The sequence below is a fragment of the Amblyraja radiata genome, chromosome 19 (genome assembly GCF_010909765.2).
Source record: "Amblyraja radiata isolate CabotCenter1 chromosome 19, sAmbRad1.1.pri, whole genome shotgun sequence".
NCBI classification, from domain to species: domain Eukaryota; kingdom Metazoa; phylum Chordata; class Chondrichthyes; order Rajiformes; family Rajidae; genus Amblyraja; species Amblyraja radiata.
This window is the reverse complement of record NC_045974.1, coordinates 18,269,149-18,281,661: the sequence shown is the minus strand read 5'-3', so window position 1 is coordinate 18,281,661 and position 12,513 is coordinate 18,269,149. Positions and strand designations below refer to the sequence as shown.

Here is a 12,513-nt window from a genome sequence, read left to right as displayed (position 1 = left end):
GCATTTTCCTTACCAATCCTATAAATCTTTATCCAATACTTTATGACCAACCTGACAAGAGGTTCATGACATGATTCAGTATCTTTTTTTTTTTTTAAATATTTTATTTTATTAGAAGTAAGTACAGTCATATGGCACCAAAGTGCCTAATATATATTTTCATAATACATTTTATGTACAACTTTTTTTTTTTTTTTTTTATTACACTGAAAAAAGATTAGAATAAGAAAAAGAAGTTAGATAGTAAAGGATAGAAAGATGTGAAATATATAGTGTGTGAAAAAAGAAAACGAGTAAATGAAGAAAGTTGAGAGAGAGAATAGAGAAAAGAAAAGAAAAAAAAAAGAAAAGGAGATCATTATTTATTTATAGTCTTGATTCAGTATCTAATCATATCAAAGCATTCCTTTGATCAAGCAACCAGATAATGTTCCATTCGTCAACAAGTTATTTGTACTTTAACAGGCTTTTTTTTAGTCATTTCATCTAGTGACCAGGCATTCCCAAAACTGTCAAACTGAAAATAAAAATGTGCAGTACAAGAACTGTGTTACGATGTGTGTGTCCTTGGGCAAGACACTTCACCCACCTTTGCCTGTGTGTGTGGATGTAATTATGTGAAGCACTTTGGGGTCAATGCAAGTTGACTAAAAATGTGCTATATAAATAAAGAAAAAAAAAAAAACAAAAAAAAAAAACAAGCCCTTCAGCCCATCATGTCTGCACCAAACATAATGGCTCTTAAACAATGCTATAATATCCACTTTTACCACTACGTATTAGACTTTAGATACAGCATGCAAACAGGTCCTACGTCCCACCAAGTCTGCGCCAACCAGTGATAACCACGTAAACTAGCAATATTCTACACTTTAAGGACAATTCACAGAAGCCAATTAACCTACAAATTTGTACGTCTTTGGAGTGTGAGAGGAAACTAGAACACCCGTCGAAAACCCACTTGGTCACAGGGAGATTGTACAAACTCCATACAGACAGCACCCGTAGACAGCACCGAACCTGGGTCTCCAGTGCTGTAAGGCAGCAATTCTACTGCTGCACCACTGTGTTGCCCGCACCTGCCAATGTGCACCTCTGGCAGCTATCTATCATTATCTGTGCAGAACAAATGTGGCCCACAAATCTCCTTTAAACATTTCCCCTCTTTTTTATTTGAAACCTATGCCGACAAGGTTTTTTCATTTCCCCCCGGGGAAAATACTCTGGCTATCTACCTTATCTATGCCTCCCATAATGTTTATATGTTACTATCAAGTCACTCTTACAGATGCAAAATAGAGTGCACCCTGCAATGTAGCTTGGGATGGCAACTGCTCCGCCTATCACTGCAGGAAACGGCAGCGAATTATGAACTCAGCACAGTTCATCACGCAAACCAGCCTCCCACTTTGACTCCATCTTTGCCTCAGCAAAGCAGTCTGTCAACAAAATCAAGGACCATTCACAACCCGATTATTATCTTGTCTCCCCTCTTGTCAGGCAGAAGGTACAAAACCTTGAAAGCATGTTCCATCAAATTCAAAAACAGCTTCTTCCCCGCTGTTATCAGGCTCTTGATAACCAATCAAGATCTCCCATAACCTCGATCTCCCAATCTACCCCGTTGCGGCCCTTGCACTCTTTTTACCTGTACTTTCTCTGTTGCTGCAACAACATGTTGTGTAACCTGTGCAGGGTGTGATCTGTCTGGATGGCATGCAAAGCAGCTTTTCACTGTATTTTGGTTCATGGGGAAATAATAAACCGATACACTTTCTTTCCTGTCCCCACACTGATTCTTGCAGAACACCCCTGATCACAGATCTCCAGTCACAAACACACGCATACACCACAACCCTCCATCTTCTAGAACTAAGCCAATTCTGCATCCAACTTGCCAACTCACGGAGAATCCTATATGACTTTATCTTTGGACCAGCCTAACATGAGGGAACTTCTCGAAGTTTGTTAAATTTTGGAGTTTAATGACACCAAACTTTTGTTGCTTGACTCAATTAATAACTACATTTGTTTCAAACTACATACCTGGTACGCTGCTTTCTGCTGACCAGCAGTTGGGCGATGGACGCGCAGGTTTCTGCCTCTTTCACAGCAGTTCGCAGCTGTCGCAGCAGGTCATTCTCAGGGAATTTCTTGTCTTCCGCCTCATCCAACCGAGTTTTCAGTTCACAAAGATCTGGTCAGGAGCAAGATAATACATCACCACTCCAAATCCGCAGAAACTGTAAATCATTAACTTCCAGTGCCTATCATTGTGAATCTGTGGAATTTTCTGCCACGGAAGGCAGTGGAGGCCAATTTACTAGATGTTTTCAAGACAGAGTTAGATTTAGCTCTTAGGGCTAACGGAATCAATGGATATGGGGAGAAAGCAGGAATGGGGTCCTGATTTTGGATGATCAGCCATGATTACATTGAATGGCGGTGCTGGCTCGAGGGGGCCGAATGGCCTATTCCTGCACCTATTTTCTATGTTCTATGTTCCTATTCCTCACTGGGATATTAAAATAAGTATGAAACCACACACAATTCACCACCAGATTCAAGAACAGCTTCTTCCCAACAACCATCAGGCTCTTGAACACCACACAATATTAACCTCAACTATGAACTTCTATGGCCTTGCTTCAGTTGTATTCAGGACTTTGGGGTTCTTTTGCACCAGTATTGTGGTTATTGCAATTTTTTGATTATCATCTGTGTTTATTGTATTTACATCCTGTTAAGCTGCTGCAAGGACGAATTTCATTGTCAGTACATATGACAACTAAATATTCTTGACTCACTATTTAAAAATATAGGTTCATAAGTATTAGTTGTATTCCTATCTTACAAATGCACAGAAACAGTGCAGCATCTCAGAGTTGTTCTATATAACAACCCACCCAGAGTGAGTAAATGTTTTCTTGCTTATCCCAGAGATCAATTGGAGTTGTAGGAATAATGTTATCATTGCTATGAAAGGAGATGAATAAAAATCAATGGGTGTACTGTATGTTGTCAGCTGACATCACGGGCAACAATTCCACAAAGGGACATAAATGATTCTCCTACCAAGAAACTTGTGACAGAGTTTTAAATACATAGAATTCCTTGAGATGCTTTTCGAGCTGATTAAGCTGGTGGTTGGGAACACCTCACAGCAACATCTTATCCTTTAGTGTCTCTGTAAGGTGCCCGTGAGTCACATTGGTGCCTTTTATGGATCTTGTAAGGTGATCTATGGCATTTAACTAGCAATGCATCTGGATACAAATAAATCCTGTGCAATCATAATAGATGGTCACATCCCATTAACATGCACCTGTGAGGTTGCTGTGTTAACACCATTTGCAGATATGTTCATTATTTATTAATTTTTCCGATCCTGATTGTTAGCTGGTCAGATTCTGGAAGGAATGGTTTTTTAAACTATTGATCTTCTTGAGTGCTGCCAAGCAAAAATATTCTGCTTTTAAATGAATAATTTTCAAGCAAAAGTGCTGTAATTTAGTACTTATGGGACATTAATGGGACTGTATTGTTTAATGATTTTAAACAATACAGTTGTAGAGTCATTGGTTGAAGTTCTTGAAACAGCAGATGTGATGCCCTTTTCAAAGGAGAACACAAAAATTGGGAAACAGCTTAACAACTGTTGCTGAGAGATAGCTGGAGTACATAATCAAATAAGAAAGACCCACTTTGAAACGGTTGATGCACTAAAACCACTTCAGAGTTTTATGAAAGAAAAATTATGTTTAAATAATTATTTGGAATTCTTCAAGAATATAACAAGCCGAATTGGATGAGGGTAACTCTGTGGATGTCGACCTGGATTTCCAAAAGGCATTCGATAAGGTTCCAGATAAAAGGCTAGTGAACAAAACAAGGCCTGGTGGTATTGGGAGGAGTGTGTTGGGACGGAATGAAGACTGCTTATCATATAGAAGCAGTGAGTTGAAATATGTCTTCTTCAGACTGGAGTTTGAACTGGTGGAATGCACCGTAATAGTCTTTATCCTTCAAATATTTATTTTCAATATTAATGACCTGGAGCAGGCAGAGTGCTCGTATCCACGATTGTTGATTACATAAAAATAGGTAGGAGGGCATGTTGCAATGTGGAAATTTGGACGCGGTAGGTAGTGAGTGAGTGATTTGTAAATTATGTTCAATGTAGGCAAGATGATCCAAAAAGCAGACTTCGATTTAAATGAAGAGAGATTTCAAATGAGTTGTTCTCTATGGCCTTGTGCACAAAACAAGTTAGCAAGCAAGTGAAAAACAACAATTCAAAGTAATGGTATTGTTCAAGCTGGAGGGTGGTACAAAGTTGTCAGGGTCAGTGGTTGAACCACAGTGAATAAGAAGGCTGGTCAAGCATGTCCATCCCTTCTAATCACTGAATCCAGAGTAAATAGTTCACCATTGATCCTCAAGTTCACTTCCAATAATTGAAGTCATAACATGGTATTGAAGCTTAAAGAGTTGGCAGGTTGCTTTTTTGATCATTGTTAACTTCCTGTGTTTGAAGCATTATTACCGTAATCTTATGGCACCATAGCACTGGCCCAGTTAGTGTCATGTAACCATTATTATCATAAAGTGTTTTGCAAATACCTTTCTTGTCTGCATTCTTGGATAAAACTATTTATTTTGAGGATGCATTTATTTTGATCACTTTAGCCCATTGTAGACTTTTAATCACTGCTTATTTTGCTAAAGGTTATCCATATTTGAGAAATGCCATATTGGTCAAATTTTACCTGACGAATGGCTGATGTAAGTTTGTCGTGGACAATAAATATACAGTGCACCACTTGATCAGGAGACAGTGTATGTGGTAGAGATGGGAAGGGTGGGAAAAATAAATGGTAAACCTGGTTAAAAATACACACCTTTCTTGTGATTAAGTTCCGCTTCCAAGGCTTCTCCCACTTTACTCACCCAGGTGTCATACGACTGGGCTCGTTCTTTCACCCCATAAAGCATAGATGGTAGCTCATCCAGTGTATAACGGTACCTAGTTTCGGTGAGAGAAAAAAACCTTTTAGTAATCTGTAACACAGTGTGCACATTCTCAAACATCTTTATTCCTGAAATACATCATGTCAAACAGCAAATGACATCTGAGATAGACACAAAATGCTGGAGTAACTCAGCAGGAGAAGCAGCATTTCTGGAGAGAAGGAATGGGTGACGTTTCGGGTCGAGACCCTTCTTCGACCTGAAACGTCACCCATTCCTTCTCTCCAGAGATGCTGCCTGTTCCGCTGAGTTACTCCAGCATTTTGTGTCTATGTTCGATTTAAACCAGCATCTGCAGTTCTTTCCTAAGCAAATTACATCTTTCACCTACTGGGCCAGGTCAATAGCCAACTAGCCTTTATTCCCAAGACTTGCTCTGTTTATCCAAAACTAATGTGGGCAAAGTGCAGATCTCGGGTTACACTAATTCAAACTGTTTCCAATTCTGAGAAACACCCATTAACCAGAACCATCACAGACAGTACTGACGATATTTGCTCCAAAGTGGAGGAATTGTAATGTTTGAGTAGACTGGAGAATGTGTGGTGTTCTCCTTCCGCAAGACCAAGGCAAACAAAACAGACTTAATGCTTTACTTCAGCTATGTTTTTCGTTAATTTTACAGGAAAACTAATCCTACTAATAGGTGACCCGTTAATTGGTAGAAGTGACAGTTACAGGGACTGACAAAAAGTGGTAGTGACATGAAGGAAAAAAAATGAATATGTGGAACAAGCAGTGTGGATGAGGTGCAGCACCTTCGAGTAGTTAGAGATTAACCTTCAAAAATAACTACAAAATAATTGCAAATAAATGAAGAAACAGCAAGTATAATTTATAAGATTGCTCTTCAAAACAGTGTGCCACATCTGGTAAGCTGAATGATTCTCTTCTGATACATTCCATAATGCTTTGCATTTAGTCAAATGCAACTTTTAGAAAAGTGTAAGGAGTGGAATTTGTCAAGGAAGGGAATTTGAGGTGTACATTTTTTATTTAGTTATGCTTTGCTGTTCAAATTTTTTAACAAAATTAGTTTTATGCCTGAATTTTTCACACGCTATCAGCTAGCGTTGGTAACCCGAAACAAAAAAGTTTGGAAATACTTAGCAGTCAGTCAGCATAATTGGGGAGTTCCCATTGTCCGAATGGACTTTCAAGCGATAATTGGTAATTCACTTGTTTCCTGTTTAACGACTTTCTTTCTGTGTTTCGCCATTTATTAAACCACACAACGGGAATCTTGTAAAGAGCCTCCAAGAATCTATTCTTGTACACTCACGTACACAATCTTTACAACTTATATTCTTTAAATCCACGGCGGCGCTGGGGTAGAGTTGCTGCCTTACACGTTGGAATATGTATTAGTTCAGAATGACACAAGATATGTTAAAATCATCCTTTTTACCTGAGACAACGTTTTTTCACTGGACAGCTGCAAAGATCTTTAACGTGATAAAGGCACACCAGCCTACTGGGGTCACAGATGCATGTAACAGCAGACAGGAAGCATGTCGTCTTACATGTCTCGCACTGCCGCTCATCATCTGGTAACAACTCGAATGCCTCCTGTTCAGAATCAATTATACCCTGCAAATAAATTTAAAAAAAAATTTTCTTAAACTTAGCAGCCGAGTTCATAAAAACAGTGAGAATAAGATCTCATTCTCCATTTTGGGTTCGAGATAATCAAATCTTTGTGGACAGCATTCATAAACTTACCAAAGTACTAACTATGCCAGCTATGAAATTCAATTATCCACAGTTGATGGCCATTTGGCTCAGCGCAGCTTTTGACAAAAATAACCAATCAGTCCCACTATCCTACTCGTGTTCCCCTAACCCCGCAGTTGTCTACCTTTACAGATTTAAATCCAATTTCCTTTCCACAAGGTAATATATTTCAGATCAGCATTTAAGACATCACTGCAATGGTACTTTTGTCAGGTACCAAAGCACCTTAACATAATTTGTAGTAATACTCTATCAAACCCTAAACATTCTGTTTTGGCGACAAGTATACCAGCTTTTCTTCACTGTGCAATTTTAGTCCTGGTGCAAGTCCTGACATGCCTATATCTTATGAATTAGACAAAACACTCCAAATGAGATAATAAAACAAATTAATTATGAAGATTCAAAAATAAAATGTACATTCCCTCATTCATTCACACTATATATTTATATATCAAGCCAAAAAACCACTTGGGTTTCTTAAGTCTTATCAATGTATACTGGTCATAGACTCATAGATGTAAAGCCCCAGGTCCCTGATGTTGCATTACCTTTAAATACACCATTTGATTTATAACACCACACAGCATTCTTTCTTCCAAATTTCAACCTGTGTTAATTTGATTAGCCTGTTCGTATAATCTTGCTCCCTTACCAGTTTTCTGATTTATATGCTACTTATTTTTTAAATTATGTGTTGCCAAGAGTGCAAATGCCACTTTAACATGCACTTTTACATGGTTTGATTATTTAATGGTCCAGTTTTGCTGCAGGTTAATCTAACTGGAATATTGGTTCTGTTTTCCCCCCCCACTAACAATGAAGATCGAAGGGAGAAATTTATTATATGGAATGAAATGCCAGTAGAAGTGGAAAATACAGATACAATTAGTGTTTAAAATGCATTTGGACGAGGAAAGGAATAGAGGGATATCTGCCTAATGTGGGGAAATGTCATCAGCATTAATAGGCATCAGTCGGTGTGGACGTGTTGAGCTGAAAGGCCTTTTTCTATGCTGTACAAATATCTGACTTTTTCTATGACCATCTGATCTGCTCTTCATTTCCTTCAACTATGACCTCCATATCACAGTTTTTACATGTTCCATTGAGTTCATTCTCTTCAATTTTCCTGTGTCTCAGACATGGTGATGAGCAACACTGGGGCCACACAGGGGACGGTCCTCTCTCACTTCCTGTTTACCATCTACATCTCGGACTTCAGATATAACTCCGTCTCCTGCCACCTGCAGAAGTTTTCAGACGACTGCAATTGTGGGCTGCATCAGTGAGGGGAGGGAAACTGAATACAGAGGTGTAGTCAACGACTTTGTTGAATGGTGTGGGCTGAATCACCTGCAGCTCAACACCGACAATACGAAGCAGTTGGTGGTGGACTTTAGGAGGAGAGGAACACCCCTGTCCCCCGTCTCCATCAGTAGTGTGGATGTGCCATTTACCTTGGAGTGTACCTGGACAGTAAACTGGACTGGTCCAGAACGCTGAGGCCCTGTACAAGAACGGGCAGAGCTGGCTGTACATTTTGATGTCTGCAGTAAGATTCTACAGATGCTCTACCAATCGGTGGCCATCTTCTTCGCTGCCATGTGCTGGGGCAGCAGGGCGAAGGATACGGACGCCAATAGGATCAACAAACTCATCAGGAAACCATTTACGATTATGTAACTGCTAGTACTGCTGGGATTTGCAGTGAAAATCACGATCAATCAGACATCTTTAGAAGAGCCAGAACAAGCACGATCGCCAAATGGACCATTACCGCAGGTTTATTCTACGAATTTGTGCATACCATCTGGAAGACTGTCTTCCTCAGTTGCCTCTCCTCCTCAATCATCGTCAGCATCTCTTTGTAGACAGCAGCTGCTAACTCAACATCCAAACCCTCTGGATCAGCTGCCATTTTGCAGATCAGTTCTTCATGTGAAAACACGCAGTATCGGTGCAGGCGCCGATAATGGCTGACACACTGCCGACCCATGGGGAGCTGAAATCAATTGAAACCACAGAATATATTCCTGAAAGTGACAGTCCACCATAACATTAAAATGTTCCCAGCTTAAAAGTAAGTATACCATTTACAGGTATAACAATCCAAAAGAGCAAGCACCTTAGATACTTGGATAACTAATGTGATAATACATAATCATAATGCCATTTAGATCATTTATGAAAGAGTGGTATTTGGGAAAAATAAATTTGGAACAAATCCACTGCCTCTAGAAACGTTGTAGCATATCCTTCAAGGTGAGACATGCACCCCCTCTTCTATTCCTTCATTGCTGCACCTCACTTATAGCATGATGCATGTGCAGATTCCCATTTGTGTAAGGCAGCGACAGGAGAGGGGGTGCAGACCAAGACAAATGGCAAAGAAAGGTTGATACTAAGCATTGACACATTACATGGACTGTGAAATTGCTTAGTACTATTGAGTTTTGTTTTTGATGTCCGTGCATTGGCAGAGTGGCATCATATTTTTTAGCATATTCACCACTCCCAACACACCCTTTTGCATTCCTCATTGAACCTGCCAACTGTAATGGTATAACAAGTAAATGGCCAGGCTGACATCGGCGGGTGGCTTAACTGGGGATTTTCTCAAGCATCTTGCACCCTGCTGTAACCGCTAGTGGTGTGCCAACCACGAGTCCAATAGGACAGCATAATCTTCTTCATCCTTCCCAACCTTTAGCCTGCAAAGCGCTGGGAGAGTGCTGGCATTAGAGCTTCTTATGGAATACTGCTCAAAGGACAAGAGGGTCAAATAGGGTAATTGGGAATCTCCTCCTGTGTTTAGATGGAGACTGTGGAAAATATTCACTGAGGTAAACAGATCACCTGCAGATCCATCTTAAAAGGCTCCTTATCTCATTACACACCATCATTATAGCACACGCCACCCTTTCCCAGAATACGAAATAAGCGTACAATGCATTCTGCAACTTGCCCAATAACTGCACTGCCTATAACCCATCCCAGTGCATCTCAACTTAAACAAGTATTATCTGTCATCTGCAAGTCATGAAAGCATGGTGATGGCATTCACTTCTGGATGAGCATAGCTCCAGCAACATTCAAGATAATTGACATTACCCAGGACCAAGATGCGTTTCGTTGGCATCCAATACACAATTATTCATTCCCTTCACTATGGTTATTGTGTGCTCCATCTACAATATGCAACATCTAAGCATCTTGGATAGCATCTTCTAAATCAGGCCTAAGACCACAAAGGTGAACTAGGTAATAGATGCCAGAGAACAATTTGCAAGTTCACATCCATATCACCAAACGTTTGGAAATACATTACTATTCTTGGTGGTTATTCTGTCTAAATCTTGAGATTGCCGATCCCACAGCAATCTGTCAACTTTGATAGATTCAACTGAATACGTACATTTTCTATGAGCATAACATGTGGCAAATACCACACAAAATAGATACACAATTTGAAATGTTGTTTCATTAAAAATATTTTTTGATAAGTGACAAGACATACCCAATCTGCAGTACAGAAATTCACTGCTTCTGCAAAGTTGTATCCCTGGTTGAATCCACTGTGATAAGCTCTCGGGAAAGTAACCACAAACTCACCAGCACATTGATTTGTTCGGAACACCTGAGAATTAGTTTAAAAAAAATGTATATGATTGAAGATGTTCATTTTCCTCAACTAGAGAGCAAAACATCAATACGGACAGGGCAGTGAGAGGCAACATACAGTTGCATCAAGGGATTATTGGAAAGGAAATGGTGCATTGGCCTTCATGATAAAAGAATTTGGGAATTATGAACAAAGCTGTCTTAAGGCAATTACACAGAGGCTTGATGAGACTGCACCTGGTGTTAAGTTTTGGTGACTTTATCTAAAAAATAAGGTAGACAAAAATGCTGGAGAAACTCAGCGGGTGAGGCAGCATCTATGGAGCGAAAGAAATAGGTGACGTTTCGGGTCGAAACCCTTCTTCAGACCGATGTGGGGGTGGGGGGGTGGGGGGGGCGCAGGAAGAAGAAAGGAAGAGGCGGAGACAGTGGGCTTTGGGAGAGCTGGGAAGGGGAGGGGAAAGAAGGAGAAAGCAGGGACTACCTGAAACTGGAGATGTCAATGTTCATACCGCTGGCGTGTAAACTACCCAAGCAAAATATGAGGTGCTGCTCCTCCAATTTATGGTGGGCTTCATTCTGGCAATGGAGGAGGCCCAGGACAGAAAGGTCGGATTCGGAATGGGAGGGGGAGTTGAAGTGCTGAGACACCGGGAGATCGGGTTGGTTATTGCGAACCGAGCGGAGGTGTTGGGCGAAGCGATCGCCAAGAAATGGACAGGTATGGTTACGATGTTTGCAAGTTTCAGACAAGGCTCACAGAAGTGAAGTGTCCAACAAACCCCAAATTCTCACAGGATAAACTGAACTGAGGGATGATTATTTGAATTAAACCACATCATTCTTGTAAAGGCTAATTTTCTTATTCAACTTTGCTGTGAGAATTTCACTACCATAAACTATTAAGTTTAAAAGAATAAAATGGGTGAATGCAAAAATAAATTGAATTTCTATTAAGAATAGCTTATCCAGGCTACAGAGAAGAACATGTAACCCACAACATTTATAATTTCTTGCAGTTGGGAAGTTCTGCTGCAGTTATACAAGACGTTGGTGAGGTCGCATTTAGAGTATTGTGTTTAGTTCTGGGCACCATGTTATAGGAAAGATGTTGTCAAGCTGGAAAGGGTACAGAGAAGATTTACGAGGATGTTGCCAGGACATGAGGTAAAGGGAGAGGTCGAGTAGGCTAGGACTCTATTCCTTAAAGCATAGGAGGATGGGGAGCGATCTTATAGAGGTATATAAAATCATGAGAGGGTAGATACACAGTCTCTTGCCCAGAGTATGGGAATCGAGGACCAGAGGATATAAGTGTAGGGGAAAAGATTTAATAGGAATCTGAAGGGTAATTTTTTCACACAAAGAGTGGTGGGTGTATGGAACGAGCTGCTAGATAAGGTAGTTGAGGCAGGGACTATCCCAACATTAAAGAAACAGGTACATGGGTAGGACAGGTTTGGAGGGATATGAGCCAAACGCAGGAACGTGGGACTAATGTAGCTTGGACATGTTGGGCAAATTTCCACGCTGTATGACTTAGGCCTCAGTTTTGGCAGCTGAGTATATAAGAGAGAGAAATGGAAGAACATACCGGAACCCCGTGCTCCATAAGAATATTAGGATTCATGATGGTCACCAGTTGATGCAGCAGGTCTGGTTGAGAATGGAAGAGCTCTGGAGCCAGCTTCCGCATTACAAGTTCAAGTTGTTCAGCAGCATATCCCGGCACCCCATACCACGTCTTCGGTTCGCCCCTGTGAATGCAGTCACAAAATGCATGTTCATCCTTCCAGTTTCACAGCATGAAAAATGAAACTTAATTACAAAGGCAACTTGCACAGTTTTAGCAATACCCTCAATACACAAAATGCTGGAGTAACTCTGCAGGCCAGGCAGCATCTCTGGAGAACATGGATGGCTGAAGTTTTGGGTTGAGAAGGGACTCGACCCAAAACGTCACCTATTCATCTTCTCCAGAGATGCTGCCTGACCTCCTGAGTTACTCCAGAACCTTGTGTACTTTGACCAATTAACCAGCATCTTTAGTTCTTTGTTTCTAAAACTCAATACACATCTACAAAAGCACAATGCCTTTGGGGGAAAAAAAAATATATAGTATTT

General features: G+C 40.4%; 1 protein-coding gene across 5 annotated transcripts in view; it reads right to left on the bottom strand.

Annotated features, from left to right (window-relative positions):
* The window catches only part of kdm5a (lysine demethylase 5A), a 120,621-nt gene that overhangs the window by 29,477 nt on the left and 78,631 nt on the right, over window positions 1–12,513 (bottom strand). For all 5 annotated transcript variants that reach the window (XM_033037815.1, XM_033037811.1, XM_033037813.1 and 2 more), the window contains 6 exons: window positions 11,984–12,146; window positions 10,286–10,405; window positions 8,576–8,770; window positions 6,440–6,621; window positions 4,902–5,026; window positions 2,047–2,197 (listed from right to left, as the gene is read on the bottom strand). In XM_033037815.1, coding sequence (XP_032893706.1) covers window positions 2,047–2,197; window positions 4,902–5,026; window positions 6,440–6,621; window positions 8,576–8,770; window positions 10,286–10,405; window positions 11,984–12,146 — 936 coding nt within the window. The remainder of the gene's footprint in view (window positions 1–2,046; window positions 2,198–4,901; window positions 5,027–6,439; window positions 6,622–8,575; window positions 8,771–10,285; window positions 10,406–11,983; window positions 12,147–12,513) is intronic.